The sequence below is a fragment of the Trichosurus vulpecula genome, chromosome 5 (assembly GCF_011100635.1).
Source record: "Trichosurus vulpecula isolate mTriVul1 chromosome 5, mTriVul1.pri, whole genome shotgun sequence".
NCBI classification, from domain to species: Eukaryota; Metazoa; Chordata; class Mammalia; order Diprotodontia; family Phalangeridae; genus Trichosurus; species Trichosurus vulpecula.
This window is the reverse complement of record NC_050577.1, coordinates 64,981,431-65,004,711: the sequence shown is the minus strand read 5'-3', so window position 1 is coordinate 65,004,711 and position 23,281 is coordinate 64,981,431. Positions and strand designations below refer to the sequence as shown.

Sequence of the window (23,281 nt, the reverse complement as noted above, 5' to 3'; positions counted from 1 at the left end):
AGGAAGCAGACAGGTACTCTACACTGGAAGCAGACAACCTACAATGTCCACTAACAAGCAGAATCTCCTGAACCCAGAGCCTTAGACCTAATTGCAAGCCTTTAGGGAGGCCTGGACTTCTCTCTCACTTGGACAAGCTCTGTCTGGTCAGAGCAGTCACTCAAATGGAGTCACCATGTCATAACAGCTCCTACAATAGCATCTGCTATAAATTGAGTCTTAATAAGGTTAAATACCTTGCACAGGGTTATACAGCTAATAATCAAGAGATTGTGAATGTGACAGCTCTACATTCAGCCCTTTCTTTATGACATCATACTCACTGCCTTTCCAAGCTACTCCATCCACTCTACCACCAAAACGTGGAGCCAAAGGTCCTTTCAAGATAACATTCCCACTGTGACCTCGCTCTTAGCTATAGCTCCAATTTTATTAACCATTTAATTTACTTCATTTCCCCCCCTAATCTTCTATTTTATTTTTCAATTAATAAGTATTTATTTCATCAAAATTTTTTAAGTTTAAAAATGTATTTTGAGGCTCAATCTACAGGTTATTCTTACAGAAATCAATAAAATTTGTTGAATGGAAGAGAAAGAAAGCACAGGGAGACTCACCTGTTTAGACTTTTACAGAGACTCAATAGCTTCCTGATGTAGCCAGGAGGTGCAGTGGAGAGTGTCCTGGAGTCAACAAGATGGGAGTTCAAATCCAACCTCATATGTTTACTAGCTAGTTGGCCCTGGACAAGTCACTTAATTGCTGTTTGTCTCAGTTTCCTCATCTGTAAAATGGGGGTAGTAAGAGCACCTTCCTCCCAGGGTTGTTGTGGACTCAGGTGAGATCATATTTATAAAGCATTTAGCACAGTGCCTAGTACATAATAGTATTTAACAGAATTTCTGTTAAGTATTTCTTTCCTTCCTTAATTCAATTTAATTCAGTAAATATTTCCTAAGCACCTATATACCTTATCCCTGGCAGGATTCACTGGGAAATGTGAGAGGTAGGGAACATACTCTAAATACTTCCATTAATTTTCTGACTTCTCCCTCGTCGTGAGCTCCTAAGATAGTCTAGTCTACCTTCCTCCGTCCTGCTATTTCTCTATTCCAATATTTCCTCCCTTTCTATCTCTCTACATGACTCATACCCCCTAAGACTGAAAACTCCAGGAGTTTTAGGTAAAAGCACAGTCAATTTATTTTTAATCCCACAGAGACAGGGACAAGTTGTCCTTTCCTCTTCATCCACTTCCCTGCCCTCCACCCATAATGGCTTCTAAGATCTGCTGCATTAGGATTTGAGGAGAGGCAATGTGACTTAAAGGTCAGAGTGCTGGACCTGGAGTCACAAAGAGCTGGGTTCAAATCCCACCTCTAACACTTATCAACTGTGTGACCTTGGACAAGTCACTTAGCATTTCTAAGACTTTAAGTTAGAAATGGGGTCCCACGTGACCTATGATTTTGCCTAAGGCAAACCACCTCACAAGATAAAAGATACCACCACTTTATAGTGATTGCTTTTTGCCTCAAGCTCTCCCCTGCCCCACTTCAAGTCCTAAATACAGAAATGTCCTGTGAGTAACAACATTTCTATACCCTAAAACTCACTTTAAACATCTAACTAAAGAAACAAATATGGGCAGAGCTCCTTGTTCTAATTTCTGGTCTAAGGAGCTAGAGGAGAGAAATAGTTTCTTATCTATTATCATCATATTGTTCTTGGAAAAAGAATAGGAAGAATGATTAAATTTTTAAAATCACATTTATATAGGGCTTTAAAGTTGAAAAAGTTTTCCTCAGGGCATCTTTGAGACAGGTAATACAGTACAGTATTGTTATCCTGATTTTATAGATGAGGAAAATAAAGGCTAAGTTAATTTCCCATGAATCTAGTGTCAGAAGCAGAATTCCAACCTTAATCTCCCAACCCTAAGTCCACTGTTCTATCAAAGTCGACTGCGAGTCATGTCATCATTTCCCTGATGCCATGGTCCTCTTTGAAAATGAAGAACAAACACAACAACAACTGGTTGAAAGGAATGGCAATTACTTTGCCCTTTATCTCAAAAACAAAAGTAACTCGTGGATTTTGATCTTGTAGCACACTTAGCCTTGCACACAGATAAAGTAAACTGACACATTTGAAAATTCTTGGTTTCTAACTCAAGACAATGCTAAATTTTCACGTAGGGATTCAGACTTTTCAAAGCCTACAATGGAAGCACACTCTTGATGCCCTCCAAACAAAAGGGCAGTAATATTTTAAAGCTTGGATCTACAGGCCCAAGTTTGGCACCAGGACACAGAATAAGGACTTGTCTCTATCCTCTCCTAGGCAAATAGACTGAAAACTCCCTGAAGGGTGAGAATTTTGTCATCTTTTTCTCTATATCACCAGTACCTAGCATGAAGCCTTATAGAAAGTAAATGCTTAATATTTGTTGAAATAGAGGACAAAATATTGAAACTTGGCATTTCTGTATAAGTTGAAAGGCCCAATGAAAGCAATCCATCCCATTAAAGCTGCCCTGGAATATGGTAAAGTTGCTCACTCCATACAGGCCCATGAAGTGAATAGAGTATGGATGAAGGGTGCTCTAAGCATCCAGTGTTTGTATTGATATGTTAGGTACCTGTGGTCTTCGGTCCAACAAGAGATCAACAAACAACCTTCTCAACAAACTGAGCAAAAAAATGAATGATGTTTGAGAGACTAAACTGATTGTACCCTTCAACCCACCAGTCCCACTACTGGGCATGGATCTCAAGGAGGTCAAAGTTAGAAATATATCAAACTGGCTGTAGTAGCACACTGTGTGATATAAAAGAAGGGGGAAAGTGCCTATCGATTGAGGAATGGCTGAAAATGTGGTGGGGAAGTCAGAGAAAAAGGGAAAGATGTATGTGAACTAATGCAAAGTAAAGTGGGACCATCAAAACAATATATACAATGACTACAACAATATTGATGAGAAGACCATTGAAAGTAAGACTTTGAGTAAGTGAAAAACAAACAATAATAATGGCCCTATAGAACAGATGATACAACATAGTCCTCTCCTCTCCAAAAATAGGTGGGAGATTATGAGGGCAGAATGTTGCATATAGTATCAGACAGAACCATGACATCAGTGTTTTTCCTTTGCTTAATTCCTTTTCTTTTGTTTTTCCTTTTTTGCTACAAGAAAGTGGAGCTCAATTATGGGGCGGAGATGGCAAGGGAGAGGTAGAAGGACAGAACAGGAGGCAGAGTAGACTATTTCCAAAAATGACTGTGATGCAAAAACACAAGGCATCAATAATCCTATTTTGGGGAGTTCAGAGAATAAAATTTTAATGTTTACTACTTTTAAAAATGGCATTTAGCTCCCCAAAGTGAAAGAGACAAAAAACCAAACTGCTTGTAAACATCATCTTCCTTTCATCTGGACATTGACCCATCAGAGATTCCATTCTCAAGGACTTTTTATTTCTTTGTGCATATGCAAAGTGGAAGTTAATTAATTTTATAAGATAGGGATAGCCCCCTGTCAATGATGATTTTGGTCTAAGAGGCTTACAAGGTAATGCTTATCTCTCAAATCACAAGACAGCATACTCCACTGGTGACATTTCCCACGTTCCTTTCCTCCAAATACCTTTTGCTGAATGAGAGGTAAGGAATGGGGTGAATGAGAGGAGTGGCTATAGGGTCAAATAGTCATTTATCAGAGAGACCAGATAACTGGTATATTAATGAATTGCTGGTCAAGTAATGAACTGCTCCAACCATTGTGGAGGACAATTTGGAACTATGCCTAAAGGGCTATAAAATTGCACAGACCCTTTGACCCAGCAATATTACTACTAGGTCTGGATCCCAAAGAGATCAAAGAAAAAGGAAAAGGGCCTATGTATACAAAAATACTTATAGTAGCTCTTTTTATGGCAGCAAAAAATAATGGAAATCAAGGGGCTGCTCATCAACAGAGGAATGGCTAAACAAGTTGTGGTATATGATTGTGATGGAATACTACTGTGCCGTGGGCAATGTGAGAGAGGCAGTTTCAGAGAAAACACTGCAAGATCTATGTGAACTGATGCAAAGAGAACAGAACTGGGATATCATTGTGCGCAGTAACAGCAATGTTGTAATCATGATCAACTGTGAAAAGCTTGGCTACTCTAATCAACACAGTGATCTGAGACAATTCCAAAAGATTCGCAATGAAAAATACTGTCCATCTCCACTCTGAGTACAAATTGAAGTATAAATTTTTCACTTTCTTCATTTCCTTAATTTTTTTGTAATATGGAAATGTGCTTTGCATGACTTCACATATATAATTGATAGCCTATTGCTTGCCTTCTCCGTGAGTGTGGGAAGGGATGGGAAGAACAAAGATAATCTGGAACTCAAAATTTAAAAAGAAAAGAATGTCAAAAACAAATAATAAACTTTTAAAGGGAAAAAATAAAAATCAAAACAACAGGACTTCATAGATCATAGTATTTTGCATTTCTAGAGCTAGAAGAGACCTTAGATGATGATGACAGCTCCTTCTCTTTCTCCTTTGCTGGATCTTCTTCCAGATCACACCCTCTAGCTACAGGTGTCCCTCACAGTTCCGTCCTAAGCTCTTCTCTTCTCCCTCTGCATTACTTCACTTGGTGATCTCATCAGCTCCCATAGATTTCTTTACCATCTCTATGCTGATGATTCTTGAATTTACTTATGCTGCCCCAAACTCTCTGCTGACCCCTGATCTCACATCTCCAACTACCTTACAGAAATATCAAACTCGATATCCAATAGATATCTCAAACTCAATATATCCAAGATGGAACTCATAATCTTTTCCCCTCAACCCTCCCAACTCCTACCTTCCCTGTTAGTGCAGAGGGAAACATCATCATCCTCCCAGTCCTTCAGGCTCCCAGCCTAGGAATCATCCTGGATTCCTTACTATCTCTCACTCCCCATATCCAAGATGTTGCCAAGACCTGTCAATTTTACCTTTATAACATCTCTCAAATACACCCCTTTCTCACCTGTGATATTGCCACCACTCCCTTATCACCTTGTGCCTTGATTACCACAATAGCCTGCTGGTGGGTCTACCAGCCTCAATCCATCCACTCCACTCCACTCCAATCCATCCTCCATTCAGCTGCTAAAGTGATTTTCCTAGAGCTTAGATCCAATCATGTCACCCCCACTCAATAAACTCCAGTGGCTCCTCCAGTAGCGAATACAAAATGCTGTTTAGCATTCAAAATCCTTCATAACCCAGCCCTCTCCTTCCTTTCCAGTACTGTTTATACCTCACTCCACAACATGTACTCTTGGATCTAGTGACACTGGCCTCAATTAAAATGAACTAATAGATGAACGCTCCCTGGGCAACAGCCCTTTTACCCATTCCATAAGGGAGCCATCAGTCCTCAGTGGATGAATTTAGTATCCGCTGCTTATAGAAAGTGGGTCAGAAGGTTTATTTTCCTCTCTTCCAGATGCAAGTTGCAGTAATTTTAGGAAGTTTATTTGGTTGGTTATTTTTTCCTTTAAGAAAAAGGAAAGATAGCAAATGAGACCCATGGGTAGGCCAGAGTAATGAAGGAAAGGTTCTATCTATGCAGCATGATTGGAGTAATCCATCACCTGCTTCACCTCTCTACAGAAGGCTGGAATTTCTTCAGTAAGGGATAAATTCTTAAATTCTGAAATTACATATGAAAGTTAAAATGAAAACGCCCCTGGAAGATAGAAGAGACTAACAGAATGATATTAAAGGTGCAAATATTTGTTTTTCAATGAAAGGATCACAAATCTAGGGTTGGAAGGGACTTCAGAGGCATTCTTATACAACTCTCTTGTTCAAAGATGAGGAAACTGAGATCAAATGGAAGTTAAGTGACTTGCCCAAGGTCATGCAGGTGGGAAGTATTAGAGGTAGGATTTTGATCTGGATCTTCTGAATCCAGACTGAGGGCTCTTTCAACTGCACTGCCTTCTCCAGAGTTTGTTTTTGGTAGATACGAGGTATTAAGTTTCCGAGGCAGAGGAAAATGGTGCTAAAGTTAGGATTATTGATCACCTATTCTCTCTGGTCAGTAATTAGTCAATAAACATTTGCTAAGCTCCTACTATACGCCATGTGGGGCAGCAAGGTGGTTCAGTGCACAGAGCACTGGGCTTGGAATCAGGAAGACTCATCTCATGAGTTCAAATCTGGCCTCAGACACTTACTAGCTGTGTGATCCTGGGCAAATCACTTCACCCTGTTTGCCTCAGTTTCTCAACTATAAAATGAGCTGGAGAAAGAAATGGCAAACCACTCTAGTAACTTTGCCAAGAAAACCCCAAATGGGGTCACAAAGAGTCAGTCATGACTGAAAATCTACTAAACTCCATAATACAGGGTATAGGGCAGCTGAATGGAGGAGCGGAGAGAGTACTGGGCCTGAAGTCAGGAAGACTCATCTTCCTGAGTTCAAATCTGGCCTCAGATACTACCTGTTTGACCCTGGGCATGTCACTTAACCCTTTTTGCCTCAGTTTCCTCATCTGTAAAATGAGTTGGAGAAGGAAATCGCAAATCACTCCAGTATCTTTGCCAAGAAAATCCCAAATGGGTTCACAAAATGTCAGATACAACTGAAACAACTCAACAATATGCCAGGTACTATGTTAGGAGCTGAGGATACAAAGAAGGCAAAAGATATCCTTTGCCCTCATGGAGCTCACCACCTAATGAAGGAGACAACACACAAAGTATAAACAAGCTATAGGCAGAATTAATTGAAAATAACCAAAGGAGGGAAGGCACTAACATTAAAAGGTATTGGGAAAGGCTTCCCATAGAAAGTGAGGTTTTGCATAGGACTTGAAGGAAGCCAGGGAAGCCAATCATTCCAGGCTAATTTAACCCCTTTTAGTGAGATGTCATGGAAAGAACATTGTAGCTTCACATTATTTTTTAATTTTTCTTTATTTAAATTAATTTATTAACTTTAAAATTAATATCATGTATTTAATCAAATAACTGACAAGGGAGACTTTTTTAAAGTTCTTGGCTTCTTAAAAATGATTTTTGGCTTCTTAAAAACAATCTTATTTTCAGAGCCTATGTTTGCACCACCAGAAATCAGAATTTTGGACCTGAAACGGTCCTATATATCAATGGATAATATATCCAAAACTGTATCTCCCAGTCCAGGGGTGTCAAACATGTGACCCACTGGCTGCATGAAGCCCACAACATTCCCAAGTGCAGCCCCAATCAAATATAATTGGGAATATTTAACAAATTTTTAAAAAAAACACATATAACAATAAATAAAAACACACAGATAATATTAATAAGTGGTTTTCTCAGTCAATATGTGGGAATCCTTATGTATGGTTTAATGACCTTTTTTCTATTTGAGTTTGACATTTTTCTAGTCCAATCCCATGCGAATAAGGGGAGTCTTAGAGAGATTGGGTGATTTGTTCATGGTCTAGTAGCTAGTCAGAAGTACTGTGGTACAGCAGAATGAGCACTGACTCTGCGTTCTCAGGACATCAGTTCAAATCCCACATTTGATGCTTTCCTCCTGGGTGGCCTTGGGCCTCAGTGATCCCTTCCAACTCTGGATCTATAAGCCTATGAGCCTAATATGGCCCGTATTTTGACTTTCAAACAGGGTCACCAGTCTTCTTCTAAAGAAGGATGGAAGAACAACAGGCCCCACAAAACCTCCCTTTCAATACTTGCTCAGTCCTATGGAAGCTTAGGTAGTTCACACATCTTCCTAATGCTTGGTTCTGACTGGGTGGGGGAGATAGAGAGAGAGGGAGAGAGAGAGGGGGAGAGGGGGAGAGAGAGAGAGAGAGAGAGAGAGAGAGAGAGAGAGAGAGAGAGAGAGAGAGAGAGAGGAAAGCTGGGAAAAGGCCATTGGTTCTGAAATTTTAGAAATCACTGACAACCTTAGAAAAAGCAGTTTCATTTGAGTGGTGACATCAAAAGCTAAATTTCAATGGTTGAGGAATGGGAAGTAAGAAAGTATGAGTATAAAAGTTACTGTTTTTATTTTGTTCTTTTGGCTACAAAAGGGAAAAGTATGATAGAATGATAGCTTAAGAAACCTAGAGATTGTCTAGCGAAGTATTTTAAGGATGGCATAAGTTGATCTAGGAATATTTTTAGGCAGTAAGAAAGAAGCCAGTAAATAAAATTTGGTTGGGGGGGCAGGGAGGTAGGGAGATTATCAAAGGGGAAAAAAGTTCCTGGAGACAACAGGATCTCAGGACAGAGTTAATGGATTGCCATTTGCAGGAAGATTCAGGCCTTCCTCCAAGACTGGAGCCAAGGAGGAGAAAGCGGGGAATAATTCTGGGATGATCTAAAGTATAAAACTGGACAAAAGAAGAAATTTTCAATGGAGGCTTTGGCTTTTTATTTTGTTTTTTGTTTTCAGTTAAGTACAAGGTTAAGAATATTGTTGAGGGGAGGAGGGAGAATACAAGTGGTTTGAGGTGCTTCTTTTTTTATAAAATGAGGGCATTGAACTAAATCAGAGGTTCTTAACCTGGAGTCTATGGACTTGCTTTCTTAAAAATATTATAACTAACTATTTCAATGTTAATTTGTTTCTTTTATAATCATATTTTATTTGTACATTTAAAAACATTATTCTGAGAAGAGGCCCATGACTCAAAAGAGGTTAAGAACCCCTGGACCAGATGACCTCTAGTATTCCTTCCTCTTTCATTGCTATAACACTTAATTCTATATAGAAATAAAAGTGAGAGGTGGGAGGTAGGAGTGAGGGGGTGAAAGAGATCATGGGAGGTAGAGAGGGGAGATAGATCAAGAGATTGAGAGAGACTGAGAGAGCGAGTGAATGAGAGAGAGAGAGGAATGGATGGAGGGATGGATGGATGTTAGGTGACCTCCTAGTTCCTGTGGTGATGCCTCTCAGCAAAACTACCAAATAATTGTTGTGAGGAAAGTGCTTTGTAAATTCTAAAGTGCCAGGAACCATCATTATGCTAAATATTCCCAGGGCTCCTGCCACAATCTCTTATTACTCATTTTTTCTACTTCTACCATCTCACTGGAGAAGAATAAATATACCTGAAAACCTGGGAAGGTTACCTCTGTGTGACTTTTAAATTCTTAACCTCCTCTGATATTTAAAATAGAGGAGCTTTTAACCTCACACAGTCTTAAACACTGGGAAGAGAAACTGTACATTACCATAGCAACCTAATCTCTGTTAATCAAAGTGAAGAGTCTTATTTTTTTTCCCTAAAATAATGTAATTCATTTAAAAGCTTTAAAGACACAAAGCTTGAAAAGTTAACATTCCTTAGTCTGAGGTATAATCAAATTGATCCTCTAGCAGAATTCAAACAAGCCCCCACCATGATCACTTGATTAAGTAAACAGAAAGACTGGAAGAGAAGTAGCCTAAGCTTTCTGCAGTCAAGTAGAGGATGATTTAGCAGTCAGAAAAATACCTATCCCCTTGTTTCCAGACAGCCTCCTACTGAACAGCCCCATGGAACCTCAGAACAAAGCTCTAAGGAAGTAACATACACAGATTGATATCCACAATATGACACCCATGCAGAAAACCCTAGTCAGGTCAATGGATAAAGCTCAGCTAACACAGGGCAGTTATCAGGGCAAAAGTAGTGATGAGAACAGGAATTCAAGACTAGGAAAAATACCATTCATGACAAGGAAAGTAAAAGCGAAGAATTTTCAAAAAAAATATTAGAATGAGGAAAAAGGAAATAAGAAGTCTGATCTTATAGGTCTTGGGAAGGCAGAGCCAGAAAGAAGCCCAGACAAGTTGGACACTTTTTAAAGCTACAGGTTGAATTTATTATATGCTTTGAAAGAAAAGTGAGCTATATATAAAAATATATGGTTTTATGTATAATCCTCTTTTTCTGTTCTATAATGCATAAGCAAATGACCAATCTATTTGGTATTTATGAAGTTCAGAATAAAAATAAAATATTTTAAAAATAGATTTGGGAAATGAGTAAAGTTTAGAGTTTGGAGTACTTCTAAACAAGGAGGCACCAGAGGAACTTTGCATAGCAGAGTGTGTGTGTGTGTGTGTGTGTGTGTGTGTGTGTGTTTGTGTGTATAAGAATATACATACACAGATAGATATACATATATATGCATATTGTATATATATATATGTATATACATACACACAAGCATTATATATATATTATGTAAATCAACAGATCTAAATTTAATCTTGCCCTACATTTAGATTGCCATTAGATATAGTATATATACTATATATTTATACATACACACAAATACGCATACGTATATACATAAATTGTGTATGTATGCATTTATGTATATGTGTATGCATATACCTAAGTGTGGGCATAAGATTATATTCATATCTGTCCATCTTAGATCTTCAAGTAATACTTCATTAGTTGGCATGGACTGATTAAAATCTCTGGACCCCTAGCTGACTGCTTCCATATTCTCAAACGTAGGCTTAATTTGTAATGGTCAACTTCTTAGCTGGTTACAACTGAGGTAGCGTCCAGTTGGCTGAGATGGTTAGAGAAAGAGTATTAATGAAGCCTTGTTCATCAGATTATTGAATCATGGATGTTGAACTAGAAGGAACACCAAATGTCATCTGACCCAGTCACTTCATATTACAGGTGAGGAAAAAGAAACCCATAATTATACAGGCAGTAAGTAACAGAGCTGGGATTTGAACCTGTAATCTCTAATTCCAAATCCAGAACTCTTTCCCTCAATGACACTTATTCATTGTCTCACTGTCATAGTTTCAATACTGACATGGGTCAGTGAGAGGCAAACTTGCATAATGGGTAGAAAACTGGCTTTCAACTCAGGAAGATCTGGATTCCAGTCCTACTTGTGACGTATTGGTGATATGACATTGGGCAAATCACTTTATTTCTTACTGCCCCAGGCAACTTTCTAAGGGTATATGCTACAGAGAACAGCCATAAAACAGCGTGTGTTAAATGCTTACTATGTATAGAACTGCATTGAATACAAGTAGAAAAATGGAGGGAGCCTCAGATCTCAAGGAGGACCCATTCTAATAGAGGGAGATAACCCATTGAAGAGGTTTTAACTGAATGTCAGATATGAAAGATCCCATAGTCCTTAATGGCAAAGCTTATGGTAATGCATCTTTTATAATATTGCTTTAACTATTAAAATCATATCCAATCCTGATATCAAACCATTTGACTACAGCAAAGACTCGCAGGTGAGAACTTTTCTGGGGTTTTAGTAGCTGTAGTTTCTGAGGAGGTAAGGATTGCAGAAGTAGAAGCAATTGTTAAATCGCATCTCCAAAGAGGTGGCTTCAAAAAAAAATATTTCCAGGGCTGGACTGGAAGCAGATGAATGGTTTGTAATGGGGGTGGAAAAGACAGCAAGTTGAACTGCCTGCTGGTGGTAGTTGGTTAGCAGTTGGTGATGGTGGTTCAAAGAGATGTCTACCCATTCACCAGAGTGATTGCTCCCCTTGTTGTGAGCTATGAGAGCCTAGGGTGGAAGCAGGGCTCTTTGCCTGGGGAGCATTACTACTCCCACAGCTGTTGGGTTGGGGTTAATAGAAGGTGCTTATTTGTACCAGTAGAAGGCTTGTCCTCATCAGGACTTTGCCATCCTAATGAGATACCAGGTCCAGTCCCAATCCTACCCCATGGGTCAAAGGTGGGATTGCTGATTTGGATTTCAACGTGCTTTCCACCATACTCTTTGTATCCCCCCCCACCACTTAATGCAGGATTGGATTTAGAGTAAGCACTTAGATGCTTTTCCATTCCATTCCCCAAACCGTACTGCTGCGTCAGCATAAATCCATCCTCACTCCTGGGGAGCACTTCTCAATAATGGTATCATCCTCAGAAATTATCTCCATTAAGGGGCAGGGTACTAAAAATTGATCAAGGAATTAAACCTGCCCTAGGTTTACCAGTCAAGGGAAAAAAGCCAAGATTCCCCACTGAAAATAAGAGAATCTTACTTTACTTCAGAAAAAAGGGGTCTCAACAAAAAAGAGCCCAAAAGCAAATAGTTCAATAAAGAAGATACATAAATAAGAGAGTATTTTAAAACACACATACACACAACCAAAGCCTATCCACCCAGATCTAAGGACTCATGTCATTGACTTGGGCCAATAATACAGATTTCACTTAACCAGGAATCTGTGGCCTAAAGATCATCAATGAAGGAACTTTTCAGACAGGTAAAAAGAAAAAGGGTGTAAAATATAACAAAGGAACAAAATAACAATAGCTGCAATTTGTATGGTGTGTTAAGGTTTACAAAGCGCCTCTAACGTGCCTCCTTTGATCCTTTCTACATCCTGACATGGTGGTAGTACAAAAATTATTTCCATTTTATGAATGAGAAAATTAGAGACATGACTTTTTAGTGACTGAATCTCAGATAAGTTAAAGTGAATTGCTCAAGGTGATACAAATAGAGAGTATCAGTATTCCAACCTGGTCTTCTGACTGAATCTTAGAATTATTTTCACTGGAGCATGTGGTTTCAGAAAGTTACCATCAATCTTATGCAAATTTATGTAAGGTGAAAGGTATTGCAAAATCTCTGAAGGCAAATTTCTACAAACTAGAATATATTGCGCGCAGCTTCATTTACCCTAAAAGACTGAAATAAACCAAACACCTTTCCAGTTAAAAATACATACATTCTGCTCTCAAACACTTGGTCTACCTTTTTAATTCTGTAAAGAATTAGATTTAGTTTCTGTAAAAACTTTGGAAATCAGGTTGGATTTTGCTGCCCCCCACCCCCACCTCCACCTCATCTCCAGCATTTCTTTCATGGTAGAATCACTATTTAACACATTATCCAAGATATTCTTTGTCTCTAAGGATAGGTCTGATTACCAAAAATGAAATCATTACAATGTTATCATTTGTAGTCTGCAAAAAACAAAGGACATTCTCATCATCAAGAGCATATTATAATGCTTGCTTCACTTTGCCTGTTAATCCAAGCCCTACCCCTTCCTAGACCATTGGGAACCTAAATATTAGCAACACAAAATGATAACCATTCTCCTCTCCAGGTTCCTATTGGACATTTTCTCCAAACTCACCAAAATGTCCCATCATGCTTTCTCTGATGCTTTGTAGCAGATGGCCGTGTGTCGAACTGAATACTAGTACTGTCTCACCAAGTAGAGTGTCATACAAAACTGTGTACAGCCTCCCTGACCCATCTTAAGGTCTGGTTTCTCACTTTGGGTTTATTTTAAACTCCCAGTCTTTGTTAAAGAATATATTTAGCCTCAAACTAAACTTCCTAAGCAATTTTCATTGCAGCCTTCTCTTGGTCCCTTGAGGAATTGTTGTTCTTCATACACCCTAAGTTGCATAATGTTATCTCCATTAGCCTCTGTGCAGAATAGAAAATGCACCTAGAGATCTTTTGGGTATGGTACTTAACTAACATATTGCATTCAAGGGAAAGCATTTCATCGTTCTCTCAACAGAACTATTCTATGCAAGATCTTACCTCTGAATTGTTCAGATGGCATTTGTGAGTTCCTGAAAACCAGCCATCACTTGAACACTGGTCAATGTCCACCTTTTGAAGATTTATGTCAACTTTCACGACGCCTCTGAGAAGAAGAGAGACAGAGACAGAAAGAGAAAGAGAGAACACAAGAATTAATGTGGGCATTGAAGACTTCAAACTCTCCATTCTGCCCTCTGAACCAGATATAGCAACATAAAGAAAAGTATAGACAAAGGAGAAATCATCCAATTTGCCAAAAGATGATGGGATGATCACAGAGAAAGCCAAATTAAATTAGCATTTACATAAGGATGTAAATGCTAGCTATTATAATAATTATTATTGACAAAAGAAACTCCCAGTTGTAATACTTCTGATGTTTAGGACCAATAGCATTGTGACAACATGGCAGCAACCAAGGGGACAGGCTAAGTAAAAAGAAGCATGGCCACACCATTTCCTACTCCACTCCCCACCCCCAGTATTACTGCCATATAGGAAAATCAATGCTAGATCACCTAAATGCTTACATAGTAAGCATTTAACACACGCTGTTTTATGGCTGTTCTCTGTAGCATATACCCTTAGAAAGTTGCCTGGGGCAGTAAGAAATAAAGTGATTTGCCCAATGTCATATCACCAATACGTCACAAGTAGGACTGGAATCCAGATCTTCCTGAGTTGAAAGCCAGTTTTCTACCCATTATGCAAGTTTGCCTCTCACTGACCCATGTCAGTATTGAAACTATGACAGTGAGACAATGAATAAGTGTCATTGAGGGAAAGAGTTCTGGATTTGGAATTAGAGATTACAGATGCTAGATCACCATAGAATTTCAGATTTGAAAGAGACCTTGGAGGTCACTTAGTCCCACCATAATAATTTTACAAACTAAAAAAAAAATTTCTTAGACAAGTGATGTAGTTTTCCCAAGATCACATAGCTGATTAGTGGCAGAGCCAGGACCAGGGCTTAAGACTTAAGCCCAGGGTTCTTCATGACACCTGAATGCTTCTACCCCTCACCCTTCTTTCCTAATTTAATGAGGGAACAGAACAGAAACATGTTGAAATGAATTGGAAAAAACTTACATCCACACACACATAAATAAATTAATACATAATAAACAGATAAATAAATGAATGTGTTGATGGATGAATGACTAATGAGAACAATGATAGAGGCAGCTAGGTGACACGGTGGATAGAGCCCTAGCTGAGGCTGGAGTCAGAAGACCTGAATTCGAATGCAGTCTCAGACGCTTACTAGATGCATGACTCTGGGCAAGTCTGGGAATAGATGTGGTGACGATCAAATGAGATGGTATTTGTAAAGCACTTGGCACTATGGCCTGGCACATAATGGCTGCTCTATAAATTTCTATAGCACCTACTATGCATCACAACAACCACGCAAGGCAGGTACTGTTACTGTCTCCATTCTGTAGTTGAGGAAACTGAGTCAGAGAGAGGTTAAGTGACTTGCTCGGGGTCCTACAGCTAGTAAGTATCTGAGGCAGGATTTGAATTCAGATCTTCTTGACTCTAGGTCCTACACAACCTGAATGTCCTAAAGACCATTCTGTGGATCAGTGGTCTAATCTAAATCCCTCACCTGTCTGTGCACAAGAAACCCAGACCCCAAAGGTGAAGTCCCTCCTCAGGATCATGCAGGAAGCCCATGGCAGAGCTACAACTCCAATCCAGGTGTTCAGGTGCCCCATCCAGTGCATTTCAACTCGTGCTCTGTTGCCTTCCAACAGGAGCATCTGCTCATCCTGATTCTGATCCAGAGCAGCAATGGGATTCTGGAGAAGTTTCCCCACCTCCTTTAGTCTCTGATCCTTACCTACTAAATTGGCACCATAATACTAATACTGAGAGACAGCAGGGAACACCAGCCTTCAAACCTGGAAGGCCTGGGTTTAAGACCTGTCTCTGACAGAGAGACAGACAAACAGACCGACACCTACTGGCTCTGAGACCCTGGCCAAGGGGTTATGTTCTCCATGCCCTAAGCAACTCACCTGGACATTTGGGTGGCATAGTGGGCCTGGAGTCAGGAAGATTCATCTTCCTGAGTTCAAATCTGGCCTCAAATACTTATAGGCTGTGTGACCCTGAGCAAGTCACTTAACCCTGTTTGCCTCAGTTTCCTCATCTATAAAATGAGCTGGAGAAAGACATGGCAAAGTACTCTAGGATGTCACCCATGAAAAACCCCAATGGGGTCATGAAGAATCAGACATGACTGAAAAACAGGCAACTCTCTAAGTCTGTAGGTTTAAGAACAGGGGCCACTCTACATTGGAAGGTCACCCCACCAGGAGTTCCCTATGCCTCTGGGGTAGTCAAAAAGAAAAAAAAACTTACTAATAGTATTTACTGCACAAGGTTGTTGTGAGGAAGGCAATTTGTAACCCTGAAAGGCTCTACAAATGGGATTCAGTTTCTATACCAATAATATGGGGCAAAATTTTCCAAATATTTCATATATATTCCAACCTAAACATGAAAATCTATCACTACTGGAAAAAAAAAATCCTCATATAATCACATCTTTTATTTTCAAATCTACAGAAAGCTAAGGGAGGAAGGACTACACAATCCCCATGAGGTTGGAACTCACGAAAGTAGCAGGACAATAGACTTTGGGGTGACCAGGGTCAGAGCTGTCTGCTGCTTATCTTCTGTTTGGTTCTGTTTGTTTTATCAACCTCTCTGTCTGTCTCTCTATCTCTCTGTCTGTCTCTCTCTCTCTCTCTCTCTCTCTCTCTCTCTCTCTCTCTCTCTCTCTGTCTCTCTGGAACCTCTCCATCTCCATTCAGCTCCATCTTTTTATGATCTCTTCTGGCCTTCATCCCTCCGCCTAGCTAACCATGGCCCTGAGCTCAGGCGCTCCCACCTCCCTCCACTCCTCCCTACAAAATCTCCCATGTTCTAGACCTCCTCTCATCAAAACAGAGATGTTTTGAGTCCCCTTGTTGTTGTTTTAGTTTCTTACTATCTTCTAGGTCCAAGGTCTCAAATGCAGCCAAGTGCCCCAAACCAGGTTAAAATTTAATTGGGAAAAATTTCACAAAATAAATACACATACAAACATAAATAGGGGGAGAAAAGAAAGAAGGAAGGAAGGAAGAAAGGAAGGAAGGAAGGGAGGGAGGAATGAAAGAATGAATGATTTAATAAAATAAATATAAATAGATAAATGAATGAATGGAATTAACCATTTAATGTGTGGTTTCCTAAGTCAATAAGCCACCTGCAGGGATCCTTATATATGGTTTAGTGGTCCTGTTTCTATTTGAGTTTGAGACCACTGTTCTAAGTCCCAGGGGAATGAGTTGTTAATCCAATAAACAGATTGCCTGCTAAGGACATTTAGCTAGCTAATCTCCTATGTATGCCTTAACCAAGTTACCCTAACTCTAGAGAACCTTTAGGGAGGGACTCTAAAGTGGGAAATTTTAGATACATTGGCTTTGGGAAGGTAACTGGTCTTTTACTTCCCTTAAAAAAAATCACACCATGTGGGTAATTACTGTCTCAACCTATACATTGATTCTGCCGTAAACATATCTAATTGGAGCTGTTGGGTATGGAATCTCACAAATCTCAGTCTGGTTAAGGAGTTAATTTACCTGGAGCAAAGGAGCCAGAGTAAATGACTTTCCTAATTTCTGTGCTATAATTCTATGACCTGGGATAAGTTTTGAAGAAGGTAGAAAGCAGGAGCAGACACACCTTGATACATTTGGTAAATTCTTGTTATGCATTAATCTCATTTCTAAGAGTTTTCATCTTTAATACAGACCTTATGATAACTAGAATAAATCAACAGCCATTTTTTTTCCATTTTCCTCCCCATAATAAATTACATTATAAGTGAGACTACCTCTGTCCACTTCAATAAATGGCTAAAACTGAGGAAAGCAGGGTTAAGAACCACAGAATGGTTCTTCCCCCTCCATTTTGTTGACCCATATCCCTGACATGGCAATGAAATATGAAGAAACTACATTTCTATGGTTTCATAGCAACACACCTGGTGTATGGATACTCCTGAGACCCTCTATCTTCCTTCACTCAGATGATTATCTTTTGATTACCCCTGGAATCTTTCCATAGAACTGGGCTCCACAGAGGATGGCCATCCACCATACTCCTGACTCTGCTGTCTTTGGTCATCTTCTGTAGCTGAGAATCATTTCCCAAATATACATGAAGGTAATAAAAATATTCAAATAAATGGCATTTCCTTTTGTCCTGCCTTAGCAATGATTCATTAACTCGGGAAGTGTTCTGAACCGTCTGATAAAATCATAGCTAATTGCATAGAAGTCTTAGCACAGTATCTGGCACACAGTAGGCACTTCATAAATTTTTGATTGGTTGGTTGATTGACCAGTTCACCCAGGAGACACCATGCAAACAAGAGCCATCACGAGATTGTGATTGCCGGGGTCCTTTCTGAGGAAAAAGTCACTTCAGAAGATGGCAGACAAATTGGCAGTTCCATGAGGTGGGTTTTGTGCCCAGCCTGAGTGCCCTAACCCAAATAAAAGGCTCAGATTTCCAACTCAGTTCATGAAGGATTTTTTTGGTCTCATTTTGTTTTTGCAGAAAATGAAACAAGGTGAGGAGCTATGGTTTCCCAGCTGAGAAATCAAATGCTGACTCATCTTCATTAGAGCTGCACTCATCACACCTGGGAGGCTTTACAAACCCTCTGGGAGAACAAGACTGACTTCCTGTTGAAGGAAGTGTGGGATTTGGCTTTTAATTGGTAGGAAAAGAAGCTCTTTCTTTTTTTCTTTTCTTTTTTTTTTACCCTTGGAGAGGTAAATGCTCTGCTCAATGGTTCGCCACAATGAAAACACAAGAAGCCTTTTCGAGTCCTCTCCAGGGCCATGGAGTGGGGTCAAAGCTTCTCATTTTGACCTCTGAAAAGACCAGCTCCCACAAGGATGCTTTAACCTTGGGAACAGAATTACCAGCTCTGTATCTGCTGCTTCGCTGAAGATGGAGTAATGGTGGTAGGAAAGGTGTCTTAGGGGAATGAGAATGAAATAAAAGAAAGGCATCAGATCCCAGGAAAAAAATAATACCTGGGGAGAGCTGCAACTGAAGTTAAACTCAAAGCATTTGGATGCATGATGGATTCAATAGGAATCTTTCAATAGTTTCCATGTGGTTGCTGCTTATGGTGGGAGAAAGATGAGTCATAGAAGGAGTCCCCAGTTTAAGGGTAGATCCAAATCCTCCCAGTGCTGGTAGTTGGTATTTAGAAAGCACTTGCCCACATAACTAAGTTCTAAAGAGTGACTTACCAGTTTCACCCTCAAAAATCTAATCAACCTATAATATATCTGAAACACGTTAAAACAATAGCCTGAATTTTGGGAGCAAGGAAGTCATGTAATGTATTAGAGAGGTGAGGGAGAACGCATTCCTCAAATGTCTCCAAGATACAGAAATGATCTAGGGGGCGGAGTACCAAAGAAGGTAAGATTTGTCTTTAATGCTCTCCTTCCTCCTTTTCTATATTCTTCTACACTCCCAGGTACCCAGTATTATTATATACTGCCTTCACCCAACCAAGCTTTGACTTATTGCCTAAAAGCTTCAAACTCCCCAAATTGCTACTTCCCTTTATTAATATGAATGATTAAGTCACAAAAGGCAACTGTTAAAAGTAGCCCAAGTCATGGAAAGTTTGAATATCTCATCTGTAACTAGAAGTGAGCACCATAGTTCAAGGAATTCCCTTTAAGATTCTTAAATATTCTTCATACAAATATTCTATTCTGCCCTTCCATTTAAGAAAATTGTGCTGTGTCTGATCTAACCAAAAAGGCAAACTCTCCATTTGGGGCGGGGGGGGGAGGGAGAGGTTTTCAGTTGCTCAGCAACATTCCCTACGTTGCAAAAAGGACCCCATCTGAAGTAAGATAAGATTTTCCAAGCCTCTCCAGGCACTATTCTACAAACAAGGCTATGACCAATTAAAAAACTCAAAGATCCAGGGGGAAAAAAGTATAGATCCAGAATCAGGGAATGAGAAAGCACAGTTACCAATTAAAATGCTGGAAGATTCAAAGCAAAAATGGAGAGTCCCATAATGAGTGATGGCTCTGGATTGAGCAGAGCCGTGTTTGAATTCTGCCTCTGTCATTTATGACCTATGTGATATTGGCCAATATCATTGAAGCTCTACAAGGCCCCAGTTTCCTCATACATAAGAGGGAGCTAAACTAAATGACCTCTACCATTTCTTTCAGCTCTAGATTGATCAAATAGGAGAAACAGACTGCTGGATCCATACTACCATGAAATCACGATGCTAATCCTTCCTCTGACACTTGCCAGCTGCACCTTTCTGGGCCAATTATTCAACCTCTCATTGCTCTTAAAAGCTCACTAAGATCCAGAGTTGAAGGAGGCTGCTGACATGCATTGATGGAGGGAGTTTCCTTAACTGGGAGTTCCCCATATTGATGAGGTCACAGGTCCACCTCCTATCACTATCCATCCCTATTATTAATACATGACATTGCATAGTAATATCTAGTATTTATAGTGCTTTAAGGTATGCAAAACGCTTTACAAATACTATTTCATTTTATCTTCATATCACCCTAGGTAGTAGATGCTATTATTATCCTCATTATACAGATAAAGGTTAAGTGACTTCCCCAGATCATACAGCTAGTAAGCATTTAAAGCAAGATTTGAAGTCAATTATTTTTTTCTTTTTTTGAGGCAATTGGGGTTAAGTGACTTGCCCAGGGTCATACAGCTAGTAAGTGTCTGAGGTCAAATTTGAACTCAAATCCTCCTGATTCCAGGGCCAGCGCTCTATTCACTACACCACCTAGCTGTTGCTAAGTCAGCTGTTCTTAACTCCAAATCCAAAATTCTATCCACTGTGCCACTTAGCTACCTAAGAATACAAGTCATTTTTGTTAATATGGACTACGTCAATTACTAAAAGTTTCATAACTACCAAAGTAATTACATGACCGCAAGTTTTAATAATAGCTAACATATTTATTTAGCACTTTAAGGTTTACAAAGTTAAACACACACGCATATGTACGTATACATATATACTTTAATAATACATGATTATGTAAATGTATAATGTTTACATATAGATACATAATGTCAATATATCTCAACAACTCAGGAAGGTAGGTGCTTTTATGATCCCCATTTTGCCGATGAGGATGCTGAGCCAAATAGAGCTTAAGTGACTGCCCCAGATCATACAACTAGCAAGTGTGTTAGAAGAGATGGGAACTAAACTCACCTTCCTGACTCCAAGTCCAGCACTCTATCCCACTAGACCACCCAGAATCTCAACCTGGAAGAATTTACGCATTATGGCAAAGTGAAATGAACAATTTGAGGAAGCATGAGAGAATAAGAATTTGGTGGGGTTTTTTTTCTTCTGGCAGAGGGACTGGTATTTAATCTCTTCCTCCTTTTCTCATCTCCTCCTCTTCCTATGCTTCTGAATCCTCTAGGAGAAAATAAGTTCTCCTTCACTAGGTTTCAAGTAGAAACTGGGTGGCTATTTGTTGAATGTTGCTGAGGGAATTCCTGTCCCATTACAGGTTGGACTAGATTGCCTCTCAGGTCCTCTCCAAATCTGAGCTCCTGTGATTTCATTCACAGCAGCTGCCGTGGCAGTGTATATATGCTGAGGGTTCTTTGTATACATGGAGTAGTCCTTACCTTACCTGTCTTTGCCAAAGGCTATGGTTTGAATTTTAATAAATGATACATGTTAAACCAAGTGATGAGCCATTAATAAGTTGTATAGTCACTAATATCTCTTCTGGCATTCAATGACCCCATGATCATAATATATCCCCTCATTATTGGGGCCACTTTGGTAGTTCAATTGCCCAATGCTTCTCAATTTTACTCTGCCTGGCTGATGAAGTCTACTTAAATGAGACTGTTCCTTTTGCCTTTCTTGTGCACGTTTCAGGTAAAGCATCCAAGACCTTTGTTCTGAATGCAAGAAGGCAAAAATTCACTAAGGCATCTTCTTATGGGCTATGTTTTAACATGACTGACACGAGAGGAAGGAGGTTTATTCTTTAGCCTGTCCATAACCAACAGGTTGGAGTAAATCCATAAAGTTGCGTTTTGTAATTCTTAAATTCTTTTGTGTGCCAACCTCTACCCCATGTGGCAGGGGTAGGGGAGAGGGAGAAGTGTAAGATCTGAACCATTGTGGGCAATACCCAATGCATGTACCCCCTGAATAGAAGGGGAAGCACTAACTTACTGTCTTTGCATGGCCTGAGAGGCTGTAGCTTGCCCAGTCACACAGCTAGTCTGTGCTAGAGGCAGGCAGGCCTGGATCCCAAGTCTTCCTGACCCCATGCTCTAAAACCAGCACTCTACAAGTTTTACAGGACAATGTAGAATAAGTGTCAGTTGAGTAAGGACTGCCAGCCAAAAGTGCTCCTGGGGTTTAATCAATACCAGTCAGAGGAGAACGTTGTGAAACCAAGAGCACTCCACTATTCCCCACATCCTTACCTGACAGTAAACTCCACGAAAGCAAAGCCCTCCTCTAATCTAAATTTTCTCGGAGACCTAGAACCATGCCATTAACAAGACAAGCACTTAATTCTATTCAAAAACATGTATTATGACTAGAAATAGCCAAAGGCTGGGCCCCTTGTGCTTATTCAAGCTAAGAGAGAAGGTATAGACAAGAGATTCTTAACCTTTTTCTTGTCACTGACTCCTTCTCAAAATAATGTTTTTAAGTCCATAAAATAAAATGCACAGGATTGCAAAGGAAAACAATGCTGTTGAAATGAAGATGTAATTTTTCCCATCCAAGTTCAAAGATCCCCTGAAATCCTTTCACAGATTCCTTGTGGAGGGAAGGGTCCATGGACCCAGGTTGAGAACCACCCCCACCTGCACCGTATACTGATTAAGGATTTACCTTAGCAGGGAAAGAGGAGGAAAAAAGAGATGGGAAGGGAGAAGGGAAAAGATAGTAGGAACCACAATAGTAAGGGATTGATACCCTCAATTTATAGAGCAAAATAGTTTCCATAAAAGAACCAGAGGGACTCCATTCCCACCCTCTTACTCAACAAACCTTTTCCACCTACAAACCTTGACCTTTGGCCAACATAGGTCACTTAGGTGACAGCTGATCTCATTCCCACTTGATGTGATTGTTGGGTAAATGTGTGGTCCTGCCTTGCAGTAGGAGAATTTTTTACTGCCTGAGTAATAACTGTGAATCCCACTAAGCAGGCCCACCCCCAACCTCCCTTCTTTCATCTTCTCCTACCCGAACACTCTAAAATGGGAAGTCCAAAGGCAGTAAGTACAGTGAAGAGATCAGTTCGTCTAGTGATATAATGCAGGCATGGAACAATGTACACGGTACCCTTTCTCTTCCTTCCCCACTCCCCTAACTTCTTGAAGTATATACACCACCTGTTGGTGCCTTTCCTATGAAGTCCTGAGACCATTCCTCTACTCATCAATGACAACGCAGCCAGTCTTGAAATAGGACATTATGAGATCTGGAGTGAAAGTTGTTTTGCATTCTTCTTTTAAAAACTTCCATTTGGAGAGTTGACATTCGATGAGACTGAAGGGACAGAATAGGCTTTGAAACTTTGCCATGGATTCCAAGTAGAATTCCCGTTGCAATCTTGGCATTGATGT

At 39.8% G+C, this 23,281-nt stretch overlaps 1 protein-coding gene across 1 annotated transcript in view; it reads right to left on the bottom strand.

Moving 5' to 3' along the window:
* Positions 1-11,207: 11,207 nt before the first annotated feature.
* The window catches only part of LOC118850888 (probable G-protein coupled receptor 158), a 29,786-nt gene continuing 17,712 nt past the window's right edge, over positions 11,208-23,281 (bottom strand). The window contains exons 2-3 of the mRNA XM_036760524.1: positions 13,562-13,667; positions 11,208-11,306 (exon numbers count right to left, since the gene is read on the bottom strand). Coding sequence (XP_036616419.1) covers positions 11,208-11,306; positions 13,562-13,667 — 205 coding nt within the window. The remainder of the gene's footprint in view (positions 11,307-13,561; positions 13,668-23,281) is intronic.